Below are 25,821 nucleotides of genomic sequence, written 5' to 3'. Positions count from 1 at the left end.
CTCCGTGCTGTACCACCACATCCATCATCCTGACGGACAACGCTGGGTGCCCGTACTGCCTCGCTGCCTTCGTGCTCGTGTCTTTCAGGCCTTTCATGACGATTTGACTGCTGGCTACCTTGGCATACAGAAAACTTACGACCGCATAAGAAGCCGCTTCTACTGGCCTGGCCTGTCTACCAGTGTGGCGAGATACGCCTCTTCCTGCGTCATTTGTCAGCATCGAAAGCGGCCAGCATCAGCTCCTGCCGGGCAGCTACTACCGGTCTCGTGTCCTGCGGAACCATTCGAGGTTGTTGGCATTGATCTCTATGGGCTACTTCCCATGACTCCAGCCGGTAGTCGATGGATAGTTGCAGCCGTCGACCACCTCACGCACTATGCCGAAACAGCTTGTGTCAGTTCTGCATCTGCTTCCGAAGTTGCTACCTTCATTCTTCAAGCCATAATCCTGCGTCACGACGCCCCTCGTGTTCTTCTGAGCGACCGCGGAAAGACATTTCTTTCAGATCTTGTAGGCGAAGTGCTCAGAGCCTCTGGCACAACTCACAAGACTACTTCAGGTTATCATCCTCAGGCCAACGGCCTGACTGAGCGGTTTCATCGTACGCTCTCTGAAGTGACAGCCGCCTATATTGAACCACGTCACAAAAACTGGTACGCAATTTCGCCATTCATCACCTTCGAGTATAACACCGCCGTTAAGCGCACAACCGGTTACTCGCCATTCTACATTTCTTATGACCGTCCGCCAAGTTCTTTCTTTTCTCCCCCTGTCAGTCCATCTCCATCTTCCTGCGAAGAATATGTTTCCCGCCTTGACCATTGTCGCCAGCGTGCCCGCTTCAACACCGAAGCCAGACAACAGGATCGCACGTATCATTATGACGCATCTCATCGCGTAGTTTTTTACCAGCCCGTCGATGAAGTGCTGCTATGGACCCAATCTGCTCGCACTCCTGGGTTGTGCGAGAAGTTTCAGTCCCGCATTATTGGCCCATACACGGTCCTGGAATCGACTTCTCCCTTTAATTATCGTGTGACCCCTGTTGTTCGCTCAACTGACCACAGTCGCCACTCCACCGAAGTGGTCTACGGTTCTCGTATGAAGCCCTTCAGCGCTGTTTCCCGTACCTCTAGACTGCGGCCAGGATGGCCGCTCTCGCGCGGGGGAAATTAGTGTGGGCATGTTTTGTGCACTTCTTTACCATCTGTACATTATCATCATCATGTGTGCTCCACCTCTTCATCGTGCGGGTAGTCGCATCATCATAGTGAACTGGGCGGAGGGCCTTTCGCCGCGTCTCTCACGCTCAATAAAGGTCGGCCCTTAACTGTGACGTCACAATATCTATCTATCTATCTATCTATCTATCTATATATATATATATATATATATATATATATATATATATATATATATATTGTAGTGGGTAATATGCATGGGGCATTGTGTGGGCTGCCACCGCTGGGGCGCGATATCCGAGCTCGGGCTGCTGTAGCGAAGTGCTCGGACTCGTGATCGAGAGCTACCTCCGATCCCTCGAACAAGCTGCAATAAAACCCATTTCATTTAGTGGAACTGCGGGGTACCCTCGGAAATAGGAACTCCGAAGCCGGACGCTACCGACTGGTGCGACCATGCCTGACGAAACCACCCAGGAAGATGCACCACAGCCTTCGGCGGTCATCGTTTCCGGTGCGTTGCGCCAGCGGGATCCTGGCATCTCTAGCGGCGCCGATGATCATGATGTGGAGGATTGGTTGTCATCCTACGAACGGGTGACCCAGCATAAGAAGTGGGACGACGTCACCAAGTTGCACAACGTGCTGTTTTACTTAACCGGTGTCGCGAACCTCTGGTTTCGAAACCACGAGCATGATTTCACAACGTGGAGCACATTCGAGACAAGTTTCGCAGAAGTGTTCGGGCGCCCCACTGTGCGCAAGCTTCGCGCAGAACAAAGCTTAGGGGAGCGTGCGCAACATCACCGTGAAACTTACACAAGTTACATCGAAGATGTCACTGACCTGTGTAAGCGCGTGAATCTGTCAATGGCGGAACAGGACAAGATTAAGCACATTAGGAAAGGCATTGATGAGGACCCCTTTCAGACGTTGTAAGCGAAGGATCCGCGTACCGTGGGCGAAGTTATCAATTTGTGCCAAAGATTTGACCAGCCACGGAAACAACGCATCTTAGCTCGGCGCCCACCGCCTATGGAAGATTAGCAACATTGCTTATTGGCGACAACCACACAACTTTGCTGACGCAAATAAAACAATTTGTGCGCGAGGAGGTCGCACGACAGCTCTCGATTTTGCCGACCACGGAGAAGCCTTCTCAATATTTGGCTCCAGTTATCCGACAGGTAATTCAAGAGCAAGTGACCGAAGCTCTTCCACCTCCGTGTCAGCCGGCTGTCGTGGCCGCGCCTCTGACGTATGCTGAAGCCGTTGCACGGGCGCCTCGTCTGCCGGGATACTCTCCTCCGCCTTCAGCGCCTCTCCCGCCGGTGTTCTCTCCTCCGACTTCACCTCGCCAGCCGGCGGCTCCCTTTTCAGCGCACAGCAGCAGGGTACAAATCCTTGGCGCACTGCTGACAACCGCCCAGTATGCTATGCCTGCGGTACACGGGGACATGTAGCGCACTTCTGCCGCCGGCGCTAGCCGGCCTTCGTGGGCACCCCGCGACCACCCAGCTCCGGCTTCCGACCATTCCGTATGCCTCAACGACCACCACCGGAAGTGTACGCTGCTGATGACATACCAGCGCCGCAGTCACAGCTCTACGGTACTCGTCGCTCGCCTTGCCCGCGTCGGCGCTCACTCTAAGCCATGCGTCGTAGGCCCAGTGCCAGTACTACTGAGGCGGAAACTGATTTCCGCAGTTCCCGAGGCACGAACTGCGTCATCGTCGGAACATCAAAGTCCTCGTTTTTCCCCCGCTAACGTTATTGAAGTGTCCTTTGATGGCATCTAATCTCTTGCTCTCGTCGATACAGGTGCTGCTGTATCCGTGATTAGTGAGAGGCTTTGTCGTGCATTACGGATAGTGACCATGATCCCTTCGGTACTATTGCTTAGAACAGCCAGTGCACAACAAATTCAGCCAATCGCTATGTGCGCTGCCAGGGTGCTGATTCGAGACATATTGTATTCGCTTGATTTCTTTGTGTTAACTTGTTGCTCCCACGATGTGATTCACATCGTGGGAGCATCTGTCGCGCCATCACGCCATCATTGACTGTGCACGTGCTGAGGTTCAGTTCTCCGTTCTGTGCGATTTGCCATCTCACGACTTTCAAGTTCATGATGTTAGCAGGATCTGTGTAGCTTCAGATACTGACGTTCCACCTCACAGTGCTGTATTTGTCCCTCTTTCATGCGCATCGCTTGCCGAAGCGACGGTCATGTTTTAACCCGCTGCCGTCTTCATTCGCCGCCAGCATATGTTGTTGCCTTTTGCCCTCCTCACGGTTCACCGTGGTGCTGCAGAAATACTGATTTCTAACCCAAATTCCTAAACTTTGGCTTTGCACTGTGGCGAGACGATTGGTACCATCCAGATTGTGGACACCGACGTTATTGCGCATTTCCCTGTTCCCGCCCACGTGGATACTGCCAACGTAACAGCACTGACACCCCATGTGCCATCTAACCGAGTATCACCGGATATTTTTTGTCGCGCTATTGCCGATGAGCTCAAGCCGACACAACGTGAGAGGCTTATTACTATTTCAAATGATTTTCGCGCCTCTTTTGACTGTAACAAAGCATCATTAGGCCGCACAAGTACCGTCTCTCACCACATTGGTACGGGACATCACGCGCCGTTACGCCAGCGTCCGTACCGCGTGTCATCCACCGAGGGTCGTGACATCACCGAGCAAGTTGAAGAAATGCTTAAACGTGCTGTTACCAAGCCATCCTGCAGCCCTTGGTCATCTCGCGTAGTACACATTAATAAAAAAGATGGCTTGATTCGTTTCTGTATGGACTATCATCGCGTCAACAAGATTACAGGAAAAGATGTCTATCCTCTACCGCGCATAAATGACGCCCTGAATTGTCTTCATGGTGCCGAATTCTTTTCTTCCTTGGACTTGCGATCGGGCTATTGGCAAGTGCCAGTGGATTAATCCGACTGCTCGAAGACAGCTTTCATTACGCCTTATGGCCTGTATGAGTTGACAGTAATGCCATTCGGCCTCTGCAATGCGCCCGCGACATTCGAAAAGCTGATGGACAATATTCTACGAGGCCTCAAATGAAAGACGCGCTTGTGTTAGTTAGACGACGTGGTATTCTCCCCTGATTTCACCACTCACCTCTCTCGTCTACGCGAAGTCCTTTCTTGCTTTCACGGGCAGTCAAGAAAGCCCGCGATGTGGCTGAAGGGCTCGGCCTGACAGTCCCAACGTGGGAGCGGCCAGCGTCAACCTAGGGTTGACCTTCAGGAACCACTAAAGTTACTTATACCAGACCATACCGACGATAGGCGTGGTCCGTTTCTCCGCAGTGATAGCACAGCGGACGGCGGTCGGGGGAGCGACGAGCGTCGCTCTTCCTTGGAATGCTGCGCTAGGAGATGGGTGGGCGTGCTGGCGGCGACGTCGCTGGACGATGGAACTGTGGTGTTACCGCGCCATGGTGCGGGTGCGGAGCAGTAGCCTTACGGCCGGCGACGGCGGCGCACCTCATTGCTTCTGGCTGAGCACGCGGCGCATCAGGAACACGCAGTGATTGCTGGAGCTCTTGGCAGACGATGTCAGAAATTGAATCTATCTGGGGCTGAGTCGTAGGGAACATATCTTGTAGTTTTGTTTTATTGTCTCCCGCCAGTCGTCTGAGCAGAGGGCTTGAACATCTGCAGAGTCTGAAATTGAACGGCGGTTGAATTGCCGGGAGCGCAGTTCTAACGTCTTCTCAATCGTCGTGGTCTCTAAATAAACTTTGCTACGGTGTTGAGTGGGTTGCGCATCATTCCGGCGAAGAGTCCTTGTCTTAGACTGCGCATGTGAAGACGTGCTTTCTTGTCTTCAGACATTTCCGGATTGGCGTGATGAAAAAGGCGAGTCCTCTCTTCTGTGAACACCGCGACGTTCTTGTTAGGGTGCTGCGCTCGGGCTTGTCGCAGAAGTTCTGCCCTTTCTCTTCTGACGACGCTTATGAAAGTATCCAGGAACTCGCTGCAGAACAAGTGCCATATCCGTAACGAGGACTCGATCTTTGAATTACGTCCTGGCGGGCTCTCGCAACGAAAAATAAACGCGACGCAACTTGCATTCAGGGTTTCCCTTGTGGTAGGCTGACTCCGTCTCGAATGTCTCGAGCCAGGTCTGCGGGTCTCCCGATGAATCTCTACGGAATGTAGGTTGCTGCTTGGGTTGCTCAAGCACTATCTTTGATGGAGACGCTGTTGTCATCGTTGCTCCTGACTTGGTGTTGATTTTTCTACTTTGCGCTGGCATAAAAGCGTGCTCTAGGGGCAAGTTTTGTAATCTCCGGCCTACTCGATGATCCGGGCCGACACTGGTATTGCATTTCCCGTTGGGGCTTTCTGCACATATCTTTGTGAGGGTCCGGAACGTAAACGATGAAGCACCTCCACCAGATGTAACCTGGCAGTGACAGGGAAGAACACAGCAGGCAAAGCTGTGAATTACGAAACTAACTTTTTATTGGGCGAACCTGTGCCCGCAAAGATAAGTTACACCGAAAGCAGAACGATAGCGGCGAACATAGTCGGCGATTGTCGGAATCTGCTCAACGGGTCAAGCGTTTCGGCTTTTATACATCAGTCGTTGAAGGTTCCAGAGTTGCAGAGTTGCAGAGTTCCAGAAGTTGCCAAAAGGAGCACCAGCACCAATCAGTGGCCTGTGCACAGGACTGGTGTCTATAGTGCCCCATGAAAGCCATGAGGTGGAAAGGACTAGACAGGCTGCTGCGTAAGCGACCGACGTGCTTGCATATATCCGAAGTTCCTTGAATGTTATGGATGGTGGTAACCGTTGTCTGGTCGTCAACGAACCTTGTGTAAACTGATTTTATGCGCGACGCTCATGTTGTAGTACTTTCTGGAAGACATGCGGACTCCTGTGACCACAGGAGCCCGCGTGTCTTCCAGAAAATACTACGACATGAGCGTCGCGCCTAAAATCAGTTTACACAAGGTTAATTGACGACCATACCACCGTCTATATACAATATTAGTAATGGATTCACGGAACTGTTCATAATTAATAAGGTCTGCAACTTCGGTGGGAAGATGGTTCCAGTCACTGGAGGTTAGCGGCAGGAATGATTGCGAAAAACTTTGGTGTTGCGTGACACAATGCCGACTTTGTACAGATGATCAATGCGACGGGTACATAAATTGGATGGAGAATGAGGTGATCCCGTAGAGTATGATGATGGTACAACTTGTGGAAGAGGGAAATACGAGACACTTTTCTGCGAGATTCCAGCGATGGGAGGCAAAGATTAGATTTCATGTTAGTTATAGTCGCTGTGCGGTTGTAGTTAGCAAGAATGAAACGTACAAAGTTATTTGAACCATTTCGAGGTCCGTGATTATATTTTCATGAGCAGGGTCCCATACCGGAGTCGCGTATACGATTTTGGGTTGTACTAAAGTTTTATATAACGAAAGTTTCAAATGAGTAGTGTTGCAAATGGGTCGGAAGCCCCAAGGGTAGCGTTGGCCTGGCGGCCTGGGGCACAGCTGGAAGCATCCGAAGGTCCTGGCAAAGGATGAGTCGACTGCTAACAGAACAACTTGTTCATTCTAGCATCGCAAAAGAGCGGCCGGTCCGGTCGACCGAAGTGGAGAAACGGGAGACCACGTTACTCGACAGAAGAAATCGAAGCCTCTCTCTTGGCGTCCGGGGGCAGCTGCTTTTATACTCTCGGAGTCGAGGGCAAGAAGGAACGGCTCGGGAGAGGCGCCCGTGATGGCGGCGCACGGACACATTGAGACAACAAGTGACGCATCCGCCGTGCCGGCGCCGGTCAGACCTCCTCGCTTCACAGTTGGGGAGCTCCTCTCCCCGGCTGCCGCGCTTTGACAAGCGTGGGCACCAACATGCACACTCACACACACACACGAAGACACGTGGCATTGAAACATGCCTGAACGCGCATAGCAAGAGGCGTTTCCAGTTGAAAAAGACAACAGGAATTCTTGTCGCAACTACAGAAATTTCTGTCGCGACTACAGAAATTTCTGTTGTACGACAGAAGTTCCTGATGTTTCTGTAGTTGCGACAGACATTTCTGACGTTACGACAGAAATTCGGATGTCGCAACAGAAACCCTCGGTGGCGTCAAAAAGAGTTCTGAAGTCGTTACAACAGCTTTCTATCGTGACAGCGATTCTGACGTTACGACAGAAATTCTGTCGTCGCAATAGAAAGATTCTGTCGCGAAGACGAAGTGTTCTAAAGTTGCAACAGAAACTTTCGGTCACGACAACAAGAGTTATGTAGTCACAACAGCTTTCTATTGGGACAGCGATTCTGACGTTACGACAGAAAGATTCTGTCGCGATGACGAAGAGTTCTGAAGTCGCAACAAAAACGTTCTGTCGTGACAAGAATTCTGTAGTCACAACAGATTTCTGTCGTGACAGCGACTGACTTTACGACAGCAATTCTGACGTCGCAACAGAAACACTCGGTCGCGACGGCCAAGAGTTCTGCTGTCCCAACAGAAACGTTCTGTCGCGACCACAAGAGTGTATGAAGTCGCAACAACAGCTTTTTATCGCAACAGCGGTTCTGACGTCGCAACAGGAACTCTCTGTCGGGACTACACAGAAATGTGCTACTTTTTGTCGCAGCGACATAAGTTCTGACGCCTCGACAGAAGCGCGTTCCGTCGCGACGCTTTAAAATTGTATGTCAGCTTCGCATTGGAGGTGTACACTGTACTTTTTTCTTGCACGGTATTCAATCGTGCTTCTCTGAAGCCGGCAATGATGATAGCACCTGTACTTTTTTCTTGCACGGTATTCAATCGTGCTTCTCTGAAGCCGGCAATGATTATAGCACCGACACCGGTATTAAAGTCGACGTGGCCAATTGTTATAATTGTGCCTTACGACGAGGCACTAGCAACGCCATACTGGCCTCATCAAAATCATACCATCTGCGGGAATGGCTGCGTATCCATTTTACTTTATTTGGTAAGATGTGGCACACAGGCCTGTGCACTTAAATGTGCCGTTACACTGACACATTAGTTTATTTCCCAGAAATATTGCATAAGCTTTTGCGAAGCGAAAAGGAAGTCTTGGGTTGTTCCTCAAGGTTGCGTGAAAAGCTGTTTCGCTCTGGTCTCATTATTTTGGTACAGCGCTGCGGTGAGAAACCAGTATGCTGTCAGAAAGAACACTCATCCACGAATGTTTATGTAGCTATTTTGCATTGAACGCATGAATTATGTGCGCGCTCAAAAGTGTAAAGAACGAGAGACAACTGTCGAAATTAGCAGTAACAGCCCCAGCAGTCACCGTTGTCTATTTCTGATTTTCTTATTTAATATGGACATCGTACATCAATATTGATGTTCTAGCACTCCACGATGTACCTGTCGATGGTAACAACACTTTTGCTCTTCTAGAGATGCGGCAGGGGACGCGGTGAAGTGATAGCGGATCTTGACTCTTAAAATGCAAATGTAAACATCAGCGCATCATACTATCGACATGGCCAAAATGTACGCTCGGAAGACATGGTAGGAGTGGTGTAGTGGTAAGGTACCGGGCTCAGAATCGTGAGGTCGCAAGTTCGAGTTCTCGACAGGGTCGTTTTTTTTAATTTTTTTTCTTTATTGTACTAACAAATTTACATAGCCTTAAGGAGGTATCTGTCAATTTTTAATTAAATATTGATGAAGAACTGCAGAACATTCTACTACAGGACGTCACACTGCAGACAACAGAACTACAGACAATAGAACTACAGGCAATAGAACTACAGGCAACAGAACTACAGGCAACAGAACTACAGAAACAACGTCCCAAAATACGACAGACTGAAACTTCCTGTTGTGTTCTTCAACTGGGTTGGGACAGCGCTGAATTGGCCAAAATGTCCGTCGCTGTGAACGAAGCCCCGGCGTCCGCTGCATCCGCGCCGGCATTACCGCACGTCGGAGGCGAAACGTAACAGTAGGTACGTTTAAAAAGTTGCGGCAAAGGTAGCCAAGCATGCGATTAGCCTTTTTAATTATGGTCTCAGTATGAAGAGACCAGCTGAGATTAGAAGTGATGTAAACACCAAGATATTTATATGAAGAAGCTGATTTCAACGACATGATCTTAATGTAGTACGATGGTATGGTACATGTTTTCCTAGGCACATGCATGACTTTGCATTTGTTAATATTTAGTTCCATTAACCATTCATTGCACCAGTTCCCTACAGTGGTAAGGTCCGACTCTAGTAATTCAATATCGTTAGCATTGGAAATTTCTCTGGATATGACGCAATCATCAGCGAACAGATGGATATGGGAGTTGATAAGCGAGGGAAGATCATTAATGCAAATTAGAAACAATAGAGGTCCAAGGTCGGTACCCTGTGGAACAGCTGAACTTACCTCTGTGAAACTGAAGTTAATGCCGTTAGCACAAACAAATTACAAGCGGTTGAGAAGAAAACACTCAATCCATTTCAAAAGGTTACCGTCAATGTTAAGTTGTTTTAGTTTGTGAAGCAATAGTTTGTGACACACCCTGTCGAATGCGTTTGGAAAATCTAAGAATATAGAATCAGCTAGTGAGGATTTGTCAAGAATTGGGTTTCACAGGAGTTAGATTTTAGAAAGCAGCGTTGTGCTGACGTAAAAAAGGAGTTCGATTCAGGGAAATTAACCAGGTTGCTAAAAATAAAATGTTCGGGGATTTTGCAGCACGTGCTGGTGAGAGAGATTGGACGATAATAATTAGGGCATGCTTTGCTTCCGGATTTATACACTGGAATCACTTTGCCTATTTTCCACTCATTAGGTAGCGTACAATGTACAAGGGATTGCTGGAAAAGTTTGGATAGTATGATGGAAGAATAATCTGAAGTGTTTTTTCGGAATTTCGAGTTAATACAATCGTATCCGGGAGAAGAATGAATGTATAGTCCATCAGTAAGCTTACTGACACTGGATGGAGCAACAATTAAGGAGGGCATGGTAACATAGTTAAAGTGCTTTGTACTTGGCATATGTGGGCTAGATGTGGCTGTGAAATTTTCTGAAAATGTATGGTTTAGTATGGTGGCTGAAAGGTCCGAAGGAATTGGTCATGTATTGACAGCAGAGGGTATTCTGTAACGTTTACCACTTCACTGCGAGGTACCTAATTAAGGTAAGCAAATGAAACTCAGCATAATAATAGCGTCATCTTAGCTGCCAATTTAAGTATAATTTTTTTTTTAAGATACCTACATTAAGTTGAGAGCTACAGAGGACTCGCGAGAAACCATTTTTTCTTGTCGACACAATGCCTATGGACGGACGTGTCACCGTGAGAGTCCTGTGGTCGTGCTGCCTAGGCCAGTCTGCGGAGTCTCGCCGCTATGTTGCCCTCAGTGCAACCGTGCCTTCGACTACTTTCACTACAGCTTCGTTTTCTACGACGCAGAGTTATGAAAGTGTTTTCGTATAGACGAATACCTATGTTTGGTACGAGAAGTTGAGCCTACATTTGAGCCCCCTGAAGCTTCACACAAAGCGTTGCACAATGTTATGAACGTTGTGCATTCGAGCACCTCGAAGCACAGCGAGTTTTTTTTTTTCAACGTGCATACAATGAAACGTTCAGCTAGAACATTTCTCAGTGGCATCGCTTGTCGGGCGGGTGCGAACTGCAACTAAATAAGAGAAAAAAAACTGGAAAAAAAGGCTACTTTCGTTGTTCTCTCGTTGTGCAGGCAAAGAAAGGGAAGGTGGCCAGGTGCCTGTACGTGGACCACATCGAACTGGACGACTCCAACTGCACCTGCCAGGACCGGGACCAATTTCCGCTGCTCAGCAGCGTACGCAAAGGAATGCAGTGACTTCGACACGCCATTGTGTCCGCCGACCAAGTTAGGATGCGTGATAATGAAGTGTTGCTAAGAACTGAATCGGAGATGCGAAAATGTATTTCAATGTACATCTTTTTCAATAAAATATCTATTGATTACAGTAGGAAGTCAAGAACGGAGAGTACTATTCCCAAATGGAAGTGGCACCACATTCCTCAATTTATGGGCAAACGACATGAATCTGCAGGATTGGAGGGGTTGTCACAACCGGCCCATATTTACTGTGTACGTCTAAGTGCACGCAGGAGCCAGTTGCGTAATGCGCAACTGCAAAGCAAGAATCACGGCAGCTGAACGCGTGTTCAGCACCACAACGCCGTAGTCACTGAGCCACTAATTCTGTATCCAGTCAGACGTACCAATTTGCTACAAAACATCAGTCAAGTTCTTTCCATAGCGCTGCAAGTTTCGTCTGTATTTACGGAAGAAGCGGAAGTCATAGTCAATCCACACGCTTGTGCGGCGCCGAGCACATTAGCACTACTAATTTGCATTCTGCTATGCTCAGATCAAACTAATGACACATAAATAAGATAACTGACGATAGGAGACCAGTCTGGGTAATATCAATGAAATGAGAGGTACCACTTTTTTATTAATTCGGCACGCAAGACCAAATTTTCGGCATATCGTGCGGTAATACTGGGCTCAAAAGTCAAATTAACCACACATAGCAGAGAGTATAGAAATGCCATCTGGTTCGTTCAGTTGGCGTCAAACTAGTTCACTGCAAATAACAAGATGAATGTTTAGCTACAAAGCACGTTCACAAATTGTCAAGCAAGGCAATTTTTAGGTTCTTGTTGAAAAGCTAGGTTTGTCATACTTGTGTTTGTTCTATGAGCGCGCGCAATAAAATCATCATCATCATCATAATCAGCCTGTTTTATGTCCACTGCAGGACGAAGGCCTCTTCCTGCGATCTCCACTTACCCCTGTCCTGCGCCAACCGATCCCAACTAGCGCCCCCGAATTTTCTAATTTCATCGCTCCTAGTCTTTTGTCGTCCTCGATTGCGTTTTTCTTCTCTTGGTAACCATTCTGTTACCCTAATGGTCCAACGGTTATCTAACCGGCACATTACATGACCTGCCCAGCTCCATTTTTTATTTTAATGTCAATTAGAATATCGTCTATAAATTTTTGCTCTCTGACCCAAACCGCTCTCTTTCTGTCTCTTAAGGTTATGCCTAGGAATCTTCGTTCCGTCACTCTTTGCACGGTCCTTAACTTGTTCTCAAGCTTCTCTGTCAGTCTCTAAGTTTCTGCCCCATATTGTCAGCACTGCTCAAATGCATTGATTGTGCACCTTCCTGTTCAGTGATAACGGTAAGCTTCCAATCAGGAGCTGGCAATCTCTGCCGTATGTGATCCAATCCTTTTTATTCTTCTGTTAATATAATTCTCAGGGTTCTCTGTGATTAATTGACCTAAGTAAACGTACTCATTCACAGACTCTACTGGCCGACTGGTGATCCTGAACTCTTGTTCCTTTGCCCGGCTATTTATCATTATCTTTGTCTTCTGCATATTAAACTTAAACCGCACTCTTACACTCCCTCTGTTAAGGTCCTCAATCGTTTGTTGTAACTCGTCTGCATTGTTGCTGAATAGAACGGTGTCATCGGCAAATTGAAGGTCGCTGAGATGTTCGCCGTCGATCCTTACTCCTAAGCCTTCGCAGTTTAATAACTTGAATACTTCTTCCATGCACGCAATTGATAACATTATAGAGATTGTGTCTCCCTGTCTGACCCCTTTCTTTATAGCTTTCTTCTTACTTTTCTTGTGTAGAATTAAGGTAGCTGTAGAACCTCTATAGATATTTTCCACGCTATTTACATAAGCGTTCTGTACTGCTTGATCACTTAATGCCTCTATGACTGCTAGTATTCCGCACTGAATCAAATGCCTTTTCATAATCTATAAAAGCCATGTCGAGAGGCTGATTGTACTCTATGGATTTCGCGATAACCTGATTGATATTATGGATGTGATCCATTGTAGAGTATCCCTTCCTGAAGCCAGCCTGTTCTCTTGGCTGACTAAAGTGCAGTGTTGCCCTTATTTTATTGGAGATTATTTTCGTAAATATTTTATATAGTACTAGGAGTAAGCTAATGGGTCTATAATTTTTCAATTCTTTAACGTCCCCTTTCGTGTGGATAACTGGATGAATGTTTGCATTCATCAAGTTATCTGGGACCTTTGCAGTCGATAGACACTTCGTATAAAGAGCCGCCAGTCTTTCAAGCATTATGTCTCCTCCGTCTTTGATTAAATCGACTGTTGTTCCACCTTCTCCTGCCGCTCCTCCTCGTTTCATGTCCTGCACGGCCCTTCTTACCTCATCGCTGGTCATAGGAGGGTGGGAGGACGCTATGTACTTATGAATTAGGAATCCTACACTGTATTGCTCCTTATCTAGGAGACCTCTATAGCAGAGGATATGTCCGTTCTTCAGCAATGTATAAGCCTTACCAGTTCATCTAATCTCACAAATGCCGATGATATCCTGCTCATTACTGTTTCTAATTGAGGTATGCTGACTCCACTCGGTGTTGTATAGGTCAGTATGGAATTCTTTCGCAGCTTTTAATATATCTTCAAGTTTGCTCATTGATATTACCCTGCTTGTCTTTCAGTGCATTTACCTTGGTTTGTCCTATCCCAAGTTTCTTTCTCACCGATTTCAGGCTGCGTCCATTTTTTGCGGCTACTTCAGTCTTTCTCGCGTTATAGTTTCAAATAACCCTTATTTTCGTCTTGTTGATCAGTTTTAACAGTTCCGCGAATTCTATCGTATCGCTTGAATTGGACACTTTTATTTTTTGTCGTTCTTTTATTAGGTCCTTTGTTGCTTGGGAGAGCTTGCCTACTGCTTGCCTTGGTACATTGCCTCCCACTTCAGTTGCTGCCTCTGAAGCCAACCTAGTTACGGCTTTATTCATTAGCTCTATGTCATCATCATCTCTGTTCTAAGGCAGCATATTTGTTGGCAAGTACCAGCCTGAATTTGTCTGTTTTTAGCCTTACTGCAACTAGGTGGGCCTGTTTCTTGATGACCAATTTAGCTCGTTTCCTCTTCAAATTCAGGTGAATCCTAGCCCTCACTAGCCTATTATCACTGCACTTTACCCTACTTATCCCTTCTACATCATGCACTATGCTGGGATCAGCAGAAAGTATGAAGTCGATTTCATTTCTTGTTTCACCATTAGGGCTTCTCCACGACCACTTTCTCTTGCTACGCTTCCTGAAAAAGGTGTTTATTATTAGGAACTCATTCCTTTCTGCAAATTCTACCAGCATCTCTCCTCTAGCGTTCCTATAATCGACGCCGTATTTGCCGATCCGCCTCTCTCATGGCGCGACGGCGCACGCGCCCTGCCCTAGCAAATTAGTCGCGAAACGTTTTGGAGGGGTCGCACACGTGGCAGCACGCCGGGAAGTCCCCCGAAAAAAAAAATGCGCTCGGATTCGTGCTGCTGCAAACAATCATGCCGTGTACCGCGTTGAAACTCTACTGGTAGCTAGACGTCAGTGCGGTTCCGAAAACGTGCGTAATATAAGACCGCAACTCCCCTTTAAAAGAGAAAGCGGCAAGGGCATCGTCTGAGTTGTTCGAACTGCACCATGAGCCAAGTGGTTGCCGCCTTTCATGAATAAATGAACGAAAAACCCGCGAATTGTACTGCGACAGACTTTCTTGTCGAAGGCACCAGCAAAATTAGCGTGCCGACCATCGTTCGATCGAACCCCTCGCGATCGGCCGTCGAACGGATAACACAATAGCGACAGCGTCTTCACTTGTATATATAATTAATCGAGCTCCAAATGAGTCAAGCACGCCTACCAAGTTGAAAAGCACAAGTTTAACCCTCTCAAGTTGTGCCCACGAAGTTTGAGCCAATGTCGATCCTGTTCAGCGAAGGTTAACCTGGCGCCGTCGAGTTCGTGCCCTCGCCACCGGCGGACCTGAACTGAAATGTAAGCAATTAGGTCGAACGAAACTGCTCTTATAGTTCAATGCTGGCCTTAGCGATTTGAAATCAGCTACACTTCACTTCGCACGGCGCATACACAATAAGCGGTAAGCGGCGACACAGCGCTGTGCCAACATCTGTACGTTACCGTACCTGTAGGCTTTCAATAGATTAAGCGCCAAAAGTGACGGCACACAAGAAGAAATACAGACAGGACAAGGCGCTACTTGCAAATTTTTATTGAAATGACAGGTGGCTGATTATATAGCCATGAGGAGAGGGGAACTAAAAAAGGAGGGACACTAAATATGTGAAAGCGCACGTGCGAGAACACTGAAGATAAAGGGAATCACGCTTAATCTAAATCTAAAACTTATCGAAAAACATACTGAGTATATATTCATAGACGGGGTACTGATACAGTTGTCCCCTCTTTTCTTAATCTCGTTGGCCTCCAACAATTCCCGCGCAACAGAATCTTTACTTTTATACATGATTGTCGTATCATGAAGCCTCGCTTCACATACCCGTTCATCCTCATTTCCGCCGGCCTTGCAATGAAGCGGCAAGTTTGAACCATATCCATTTTTCAATGATAGCTTATGCTCCCGCAGGCGTTCATTAATACATCGCCCAGTTTGGCCGATATACTCTTTTCCACAGTTCAGTGGTATGTGGTATACTACCCCTTCTTCACACTTAACAAAGGGGTTCGTATGTTTAATAAAACACCCTACTTTTTTAGAGTCATCCGGACCAATCAGGCGGCACAAAGTAGCAAGTTTTCGCGGCGCGGAAAAAACCACAGGAATTTTGTATTTCACGGCGACGTGTTTCAGATTATGCGCCACTTTATGAGAATATGGTATCACCACCGCTTTACCTTTCTTTTCGACTGTTTGACCTTCTTCACTTCTTTCTCTTTCTTTTTTGAGTTTTTTCAATAACGCCTCTGAAACTGCGCTTAAAGCCAAGCAAGGAAAGCCAGCCTTCCTAAACTTCAAAATCTGGTCGTCAAAGCTTGCTTGTGCCTTATGACAGCATGATTTTTTCAGTGCGGATTCTAGGAACGTAGTGGCAATTGCTCGTTTAACAGTCTTGGAGTGTGTAGACTCATACGGCAACACCTCTTTGCGGGCACGGGGTCGGTACATCCAGCAGGAGCCTTCGTCACTAAAGGTTATGTCAAGATCTAAAAACTGCAAGCTGTTATCCTTGGCTAGTTCGAAAGTAAAATCTAAGCCTTTTCCTTGCTGTTTAAAATCAGTTAAAATGCCCCGCACAGTATGCGATTAAGTCAAGGGAGATTGTTCCGTCAGTAAAATTAAAAAATCCTCAACATACCTAAAAACCTTGAGCACATTGCCTCCGTCAAACACCTTCGATAGCGCTCTGTCGATGCCCGCAAGCAAAATGTTGCAAAGTACGGGAGCCACGCACGAGCCAATACAAATTCCTTTCCTTTGCACATAAAAGTGGCCTTGAAAACACACAGCTGTTGAGCACAAATAAAACTCCAAGAGTGCCATGAAGTTATCCACGGAAATTCCTGCTGTATTCTGAAAGGATACCTGCCCGTTCATCTCAATGCAGCTCAGGACGGCAGCTAACAATTCTTTTTGCGGAATAGAATAAAAAAGGTCAACAACATCTATTGAGAACAAGCATCCTATCGACTGGGACTCACGTAAAAAGGCTATGACGTCAAAACTATTCTTTACCATGAATGGGTCATCTATAACCAACGTGTTAAGCTGCTTTAGAAGGTAGCGGCTAACGTTGTTTTGCCAAGAAGCTCTTTCACTTACAATACATCTGAACGGCATATCATCTTTGTGCGTTTTTGCAGTAAAGAATACATTTAAACAGTTTTTCCTAAGTTTTTGGACGCTACTAGCCAGCTTCTGTAGTCCAAGGTCTTCACATAAAGATATGGCACGGCTCTTTTCCTTACTTGGCTTGAGTTTCGTCACCTTGAAATTCTTCTGGATGGCTTGTAGAGCCTTTTCGTTAAACATGCCCGACGGCATGGCCACGAAGCCTCCTTCTTTGTCGGCCTGCAGAAGTCGAAGGTCATTGTCGTTGAAAAAATTCACGATACGTTTTGTGGGGGTTCTTGGACGAGTTCCTTTCTTAGAGACCGTTCTGGTCAGGCTGTCAACTCCGTCCAGCAGACACCTTTCCTTGTCCTCTGGTGCACCTTTGTTGGAAATCCTTCTAATCAAGGAAAGAAGCTCATGTCCCGGGATCCCGGGCTCGGAGCTGAACTTGGGGCCTTTCTTGAGGACGTCAACGATGTCTTCCGGGATGAAGGCTCCCCCGAGAACTTGCAGCGCCGTGCTGCTGGCTTCGTTGGTTTCGCCTCCTTTTGGAAGAATGGGTAGGGTCTTACGCCATAGAAATTCCGTATTCTGAGCTGCAACCTTTCGAAGGGACTGCAGCTTAGGACTTGCAATGTGCACTGGGTCAAGCGAAAAGCGTACCAGGTGAAGCCAATCGTAGAGCAGGCGGACCTGTCGCCATATCTCGGAACGTAGTATCCTGCACATTCGTTTCACATGGCCAACCGACGGTCTAACGCAACCGAACAGTGTGGCGAATTCTGTCGCTACAAGTGCCTTCCTAATGCAGTATCCTAGGGTTCTCGCTCGGCACGTCGCAAGAACGATATGACAGACCACCACCGAAGGATTCGGCGCACTGGAAGGCACACATAGAAAGGGGCCCACTGTAGAAGAAAGGTACTGCAGTAAAACACGTTGTGGGGGTAGTTGGTGCATAGCTTTCAATAGATTAAGCGCCAAAAGTGACGGCACACAAGAAGAAATACAGACAGGACAAGGCGCTACTTGCAACTGTTTATTGAAATGACAGGTGGCTGATTATTGATGACAGGTGGTGTTAAACGTTACAAGGGTCAGTTTCCATTGGCGGCCTATCCGGATCTAGAGATCCTTAGCCCCCTCTGCTGCGTTACAGGTCTGACCGCCGCGTTGGTCAGGTGCTCCGCAGGCGCTGGGGTCTAAGGGACATTGTGTAATTGAGTTAGCCATTTGAGAAGGGGTGGCCGAATACTGAACCAGGGTGGCGAATTCCTGATCTGGTAATGGAGTGTCTTGAAGCTTTGTGGGCCTTCCTAATTTGGTTATACCTGGATTAGTATAGCCCCTCTCGCTCTTGGCATCTTTCGCCGGTGGCAGGCGTCACTCCAAGAATGCAGAAGTTGTGCACTGGAGGAGCTGAATTTCAAGCACACCATCATATATATTAAAAAAACTTATTGTGGGATTCGAACTTCCGACTATGGCAATCGAGCATTCGCCATCGCTCTGTCAGATAATCATGCAGACCGGAAGGCTAACTTATCGCCGAGAAGTACAACCCCCGATTGCCCTACATGCCTAAAGACTTATTTGATTTGCCCGCGATAGAAGTGTTTTCCTGATCGCGCTGGATATCTTGATATTGAAGGATTTTTAAACGGTTCCTGCCTCGTAGTGCCGGAGTCGCACGTGCGCAGGTGACAGGGCGTAGTATCGCTCCATGATTCCAACATCGTTGTTTCGGAGTCACACGTTGTCACGCATACGTTAACGCCTGGTACGCTTGCTTGAGCAGGCAGAAGGAACACATGAACGCAAGGCGCAACACACACAACATTCATTCGATTTGGACTTTCAACTACAGGAGCACACGGTAAATTTCGACACTTATTGCACACAGAATGCGTCCTCCCTTGCTAAGCTTTACGCACGCACTACCGCGTTTACTAACGTCCGTGCGGCGATCGTCTATACGCTATAGTAGGGGCGCTTACAGTACCGGTTCTGTTCGGTGTGGATATTGGCGTCCTCCGGTCTGTGGTGCATCGTTGCGATTTGGTCGCCTTCAGTCGTCGCTGGTGTCCGGCATCACCGATGCCCCGGCCGAAGTGATGAAGGCACGGTCGCTGAGGAGCTGTCGCCCTCCGGCAGAGCAGGGCTCGTGCCGGCTGGCGCTCCCGGTGCGCGCCGACCCAGCTTAGTTCTCTAGACGGGACGGTGAGTGGCTGTAGCCAGCCTCCGCGCGTCTACGTTCAGTGGTGCAAACGCTGACGTGTCCTGGCAGGTAGCTCCGGGCCAGCGGTAGTTCAGGGGACGTCGGACATCTGCTCGCCGAGCCTGGTACTCGGGCGAGACGTCGATGCGTCGCCTTGAAACTGGGGCAGGACCCAGAGAGGCGATCTCCGGCCGTCTTCTCCTGGAACGCTGCGCCCGGCCACCACGTCCTTCCCTGCGCGCGCCCCTTCTCCAAGATGGCCGCTCCACGCGCTCACTCCATTCCTTCTTCCTCGTCCTCTTTCTTCGTTTACGCTTGTCACTCCTGACACCCGTACGCAGGCGGCAATGAACGAGGCTAGATATACGATACCTTTTCGGCGAACTTGAACAATACTCAAATATAGTGTGAAAAAGAAAGAAAATGATCAGAAATGAAAACTGTCAGGCGCTTACCGGGGATTCACTAGTAGCGTGTGCAACGCGGTTCACCAAACAACTCACGGTCTTGGCTGCCTGTCTCACACATCGGAGAACTTATTCCTAACGAGGTGGAACTGATTGCGCTTCGCAATAAAATAAGTTAATTTTATTACTGTTTACAATGCTCTATACTAAGGCTCTAAGAATATGAGAGGGTAAGAAGTTTATGATATTTTGCAATCTTAAACTTAGAACTTAAACTTAAACTTAGAACAATCTTAAACTTAGAACAATCTTAAACTTAGAACTTAGAACTTGGAGTCCTATATTGCACCTCGTCTCAGCCAATATTTTTCTTATCTCTGAAACAAATACATTCGTTGAAAAAATGCGCACGCTTAAGATGTACAGTTATTTTTCTTGCACAAAATTTTCACTGAGGTATGTATCTTGCAAACTCCGTCGCTCGCTTCCCTTCGCCTGCGAAAAATGCTAGTCAGACTAAATTTTCAGCGTTTAAATAAACAGTTCGCTCGTCCGGCGAGGCAAGACGTTGCAACTGCAAATCGTGTACGCTGATATTGCTGCAAATACAAAAACTTTCCTTTTCTGTGAAACGGCTGCATTTTCATTTTTGTTCTGGGAGCTTAGAGCTCTCGTCACCATGGCACATCGCAAGTTTTAATGATACAGTGCAAGGTACAAAACCTCATCTAGGGATTGTTTGGCCGAAGCAATTTTTTCATGTTGGTTTATTATTGCTGGAGATAGAAGAAATTGAGTGCCCCGTTACCATACCTCTTGTTTTTGATAGGTCTTCACTAATGAACCTGCTAGTAATATTCCTACGTTGCCATCTACTCACTATTCAGAAATACCGGTTGTTATAATAACTACTCAAGGATTCTCCACTTTATTCGATGACCTTATACTTTCCTTTGCGCCAGGCCCAAACAGCATAACGACTAAAGCCTTAAAGGGCACCAAATCGCAATCTAGATGCTTCTTGCAATTGGTTTTCACTCAGTACATTGCGTCTTCTACTATTCCGAATTGTTGGAAAATTAGAAGCATTGTGCCTGCATGTTATTGCTGTTATTATCGTTTTTAAATTAGAGTAGCGCGGTATTTAGCTCCGAGCCGTAGAAAAATCCGGCTTCGCACTTTTCCGATTTGCCCGTGAGCGAAAGTTTTCGTGTATGCAGGTGTGTATATACATGTGTGCATACGACGGAGCAGCTTATCCATTCTCCTCAGCTCAGCCTTCAAGGAATACAAGATGGAGGTGCCCCGTGTGTATATATGTATATGGTCGCTTCTCTCACATTTCCGGTGGGAGAAGCGACCAATTTTCCACCACTATCTTAACCCTCCACGTTCTCAGCGCTGTCAAAGGCGGCCGAGATGCCTTACACCTAGCCAGATTCTCGGCATGCTGCCTATGTGCGATTGCGGAACTGCGAGGGCAGAACCGTTTCAAAATCGTTGTATATCGAGTTACCCATCTACCAAAGGCATCTATCGCCGACAAATCAAGGAAATGTTTAGGCACGTAGGGGCCTCGGGGCTGTACATTCGGGCGATAAGGTAGCCTCGGCGCCTGTGGGATTAGCTGATTGAGCTATTTCGAATGCTCGGTTGCCATAGTGGGAAGTTCGAATTCCGCTATAAACGTTATTTCTTTCTTTTTTTTTTCTTCTTTTCTTTCATTTTTTTTTACCATGGTGAGCTTGAAACTGACCTCTTCCAGTACACAACATCCGCAGGCTTGGAGTGACGCCTGTAACCGGCAAAAGATGCCGAGAGCGAGTTGGGCTATACTAATCCAGGTATAACCAAATTAGGAAAGCCCACAAAGCTTCAACAAGACACTCCCTTACCAGATCAGGAATTCGCCACTCTGGTTCAGTATTCGGCCACCCCTTCCCAAATGGCTCACTCAATTACCCAATGTCCTTTAGTCCCCAGCGCCCGCGGAGCACCTGACCAACGCGGTGGTCAGACCTGTAACGCAGCAGAGGGGGCTAAGGATCTCTGGATACGGATAGGCCTCCGATGGAAACTGACCCTTGCAACGTTTAACACCCGAACCCTCTCGAGTAAGGCTAGCTTAGCAGGACTCTTTAAGGAATTATCAGACATTGTTTGGGATATCATCGGCTTTAGTGAGATTAGAAGCACTGGCGAGGCTTATACATTGCTGAATAACGGACGTGTTCTCTGCTATAGAGGTTTCCTAGATAGGAAGCAATACCTTGTAGGATTCCTAATTCATAAGGACGTAGCGGGCAACATTGACGAATTCTACAGCATTAATGAAAGGGTAGCTGTAGTGGTAATCAAGCCTAATAAGAGAGAGAGAGAGAAGTAAACTTTATTGTTAGACCAGGCTTCTTGAGCCCGAAGGTGGTTGGCCTCCTCAGTCCAGGTAGCCATGGCTCGCTGCTGCCGCCCGAGCCCTGTTCACTGACCGCAGCTGGCTGTCAGGGTCTTGCGTCATCAGCACAGCCTCCCGGTGGTCTTCCAATTCTTCCTCTGAATCTGCTGCTTTCTGCATGTTATCGCCTGGTGGTGATGATGAGGGTGGTGCTTTTCGATTATTTTTGCGCCCCAGCACCATATGGCCCAAGGCGTTGGGCGTGTCCGGCGGGCAGAAATTGCAGTCTCGCTCGTAGGTGCCCGGATGCATGGCGTCCAGCAGTGTTCCGTGTGGGTAGGTTCCAGCGTGGAGTCTTCTCCAGGTTACCGCTTGTTCTCTACTCATCGTCTTATGCGCCGGTGGGTAGCGACGCCTCTGCTTCCTGTAGTGCGCCAAGATATCCGAGTACTTCTTGGATATCCGTTCATCATCCTCGTCACAGTCGTTGGTCCGTGTTCTCTGCGTGTCGGATATGGCTCGGCGTGCACGTTCTCGAGCCACGGCGTGCGCCGCCTGGTTCCCCGCGAGAGACTCGTGTCCCGGCGTCCAGAGGATTTGCGCTGCTTCTATCTCGATGTTGTTCAAGACCCGAAGTGCTGCCTTTCCGATCCTTCCGTTCATATACCTTCTGCATGCTTGTTGCGAGTCCGTCACCACGGTAACCAGGGTCTTCTTGCTCGTTGCGATGGCCAGGGCTATGCCCAGCTCTTCCGCTGAGCTCGCGTCCTTGGCACGTATGAATGTGGCTTTAAGTTGTTCGCCCTTCTCGTCGACCAAGCTGATTGCAAATCGGTCGTTTGTTTTGTACGCAGCTGCGTCCGTGTAACTCACATTTTCTTCTTTGCTGCCTTTGCTGTTGATGCGTTCGAGTATGTGCTTGAGCGCCTGTATTCTCGCCTGTCTCCTTTCCCTGTCGTACTCGGGATGCATGTTTCTGGGAATGGTACTTGTGTGTAGCCTGTCTCTGTTCTCGTGTGGGATACGCTGAGGTAGGTGCCTTTCATCCTCGACTTGGTAGCCCAGATCTTGGAGTAGGGCTCTTGCCGTCTTTGTCAGCTTTAGTCTTTCCAGTTGGTTGACGCTGTGTGCTTCCACGAGCTCTTCCCACGTGTTGTGGACTCCCATTTTGAGTAGTTTCACTGTGGACGCGGAGGGGGACAGGCCCCAAGGCAATTTTGTAGGATTTCCTGATGAGGGCGCTTACTTTGTTTCGTTGGCTGTTCTTCGTGTCAACGTATGGGGTCCCGTACGTGAGGATGCTCGTGAGCAGCGCTTGTATCATTCTCACGCAGTCTTCTTCCTCGAGTCCGTGACTTTTGCTCGTCACTCTTTTGATAACGTGTGTTATTTGTTGCACTGTTCTCTGAATATTTTTCAACTCTGCTCCCCCGGCCCCGGCCTTTTGAATCAGGAGCCCGAGGATCCGGAGTGTCGTAACCTGCGGAATCATGATGCCTCCCACCTTCACTATCGGGTCTGGTATCTGCTGCGGTTGTCGGCCTCTTGTGTGCTTTCTTAGCACCAAGAGCTCTGACTTTTCAGGTGCGCACGTCAGTCCACATGCTTCCAGTACTTTTCCGTAGTGTCAACCGCTTCTTGCAGAGCGTCTTGCTGTTTTCCTGTTGACCCTTCCATAGTCCAGATGGTGAGGTCGTCAGCGTATATTGCGTGACCAATCCCTTCTATTTGATTCAGTTGCTTCGGTAGCGAGCTCATCGCCAGATTGAATAGCATCGGCGAAATGAAGGAGTCTTGTGGCGTTCCCTTTCGCGGTATGTCAAATTTCTCAGAGCGTAAGTTGCCTATCCCCACTGTGGCTGTCTGTTCTTTCAGAAAAGTTTTGATGGATTTATAGATTTTTTCGCTTAAGTAGAGGTAAGCTTAATAAGAGGTATAGATTAAAGGTAGTACAAGTCTACGCTCCAACATCCGGTCACGATGATGAGGAAGTAGATGAGTTTTATGAGGATGTTGAATTAGTGTTGAGAAAAGTGCAAACTCAGTATACTATAGTAATTGGCGACTTCTGTGCAAAAGTGGGGAAAAATCAGGCTAAGGAATAAGCAATTGGCAACTACGGCGTCGATACTAGGAATGCTAGAGGAGAGATGCCAGATGAATTCGCGTAAAGGAATAAGCTTCGAATGATGAACGCTTTTCTCAAGAAGCGTAGCGACAGAAAGTGGACCTGGAAAAGCCCTACAGGCGAAACAAGAAATGAAATTGGCTTCATACTTTCTGGTTATCTCAGCATAGTGCAGGATGTAGAAGTGATAGGTAGGATAAAGTGCAGTGATCAAAGGTTAGTGAGGGCTAGGATTCACCTCAATTTGAAGAGCGAAAGAGCTAAATTGGTCAAGGAGAAGCAGGTCAACCTAGAGGCAGTAAGGGTAAAAGCAGACAAATTGGGGCTGGTACTTGCAAACAAATGTGCAGCTTTACAACAGAGAGATGATGATGAAATAGAGCTAATGAATTAAACCCTAACTAGGTTGGCTTCAGAGGCCGGAATTGAAGTGGGAGGCAAGGCGCCAAGGCCACCAGTAACCAAGCTCTCCCAAGTAACAAAGGGCCTAATAAAGAAACCACAAAAAATGAAAGTGTCCAATTCAAGAGATAGGATAGAATTCGCAGAACTGTCAAAACTGATCAACAAGGTGAAAATAAGTGATATTCGAAACTATAACGTGCGAAAGACTGCAGAAGCCGTAAAAAATGGACGGAGCCTGAAATCAATGAGAAAGAAACTTGGGGTAGGACAAACCAAATGTATGCACTAAAAGACAAGCAGGGTAATATGACCAGCAATCTCGAAGATATAGTAAACGCAGCGGAATATTTCAACACTGAGCTGCACAGTACCCAGAGGAGTCAGGATACCTCAATTACAAAACCTAATGAACAGGACACATAAACCCCTATTACTAGCGATGAGGTCAGAGTGGCCCAGCAAGACATGAAACGAGGAAGAGCGACAGGAGAAGATGGAATAACAGTCGATTTAATCAAAGATGGAGGACACATAATGCTTGGAAAACTGGCGGGGCTTTATACGAAGTGTCTATCGACTGCAAGGGTCCCATAAAACTGTAAGAATGCAAACATCATACTAATCCATTAAAAGGGAGACGTTAAAGAATTGAAAAATTATCAGCCCATTATCTTATTCCCAGTATTAAATAAAATATTTACCAAAGTAATCTCCAATAGAATGAGGGTAACACTGGACTTTATTCAACCAAGGGAACAGGCTATCTTCAGGATGGGATACTCTACAATGGATCACATCCATATCATTAATCACGTAATCGAGAAATCCGCAGAGTATAATAAGCCTCTCTATATGGCTTTAATTTACGAAAAAGGCATTTGATTCAGCAGACATACAAACACTTATAGCGGCATTACATAATCAAGGAGTACAGAACGTTTACATAAATACCTTGGAATATATCTACAGGGGTTGTATAGCTACCTTAATTCTATACAAGAAAAGCAGGACGAAACCTACAAAGATCAATGAGAAAATCATTGAACTCTCGCGCCGTAAACTGGGGGTCCTTATCTGACACTCGCTGTTCCGACAAGCCGTATGCAGCACAGAGGGTACGAAGCCGTTCAACGGTGTTCAAGGCCGTTGTCGATTTTATGTGAAAGACATCAATCGACTTCGAATAAGAGTAGACACACAGCAAGAATGAAGCGCCTTCGCACTCGAAAAAATCAACGTGTACTCTTTGCCAGCAGCGAGCGGGAAATGGCCAGGGTTCCAAAGGGGGCGCGGAGAGCGCTACTCTGCGTTGCTTGACAGATTTTGCAACTTTTCACGACGGTTTCGATGGCTGCGTCAAGCCCAGGCCACCACACT

The 25,821-nt window shown here is 47.4% G+C and overlaps 1 protein-coding gene across 1 annotated transcript in view; it reads left to right on the top strand.

Annotated features, from left to right (window-relative positions):
* Positions 1 to 11,175, top strand: part of LOC129384484 (uncharacterized) — an 87,476-nt gene extending 76,301 nt beyond the window's left edge. Inside the window, exon 4 of the mRNA XM_055069977.1 lies at positions 10,933 to 11,175. Within this exon, the coding sequence (XP_054925952.1) occupies positions 10,933 to 11,058 (126 nt within the window). The 3' untranslated portion in view covers positions 11,059 to 11,175. The remainder of the gene's footprint in view (positions 1 to 10,932) is intronic.
* The last annotated feature ends 14,646 nt before the right edge of the window (positions 11,176 to 25,821 follow it).

Source organism: Dermacentor andersoni, chromosome 9 (assembly GCF_023375885.2).
Source record: "Dermacentor andersoni chromosome 9, qqDerAnde1_hic_scaffold, whole genome shotgun sequence".
NCBI classification, from domain to species: domain Eukaryota; kingdom Metazoa; phylum Arthropoda; class Arachnida; order Ixodida; family Ixodidae; genus Dermacentor; species Dermacentor andersoni.
This window is presented reverse-complemented; position numbering and strand designations above follow the sequence as displayed.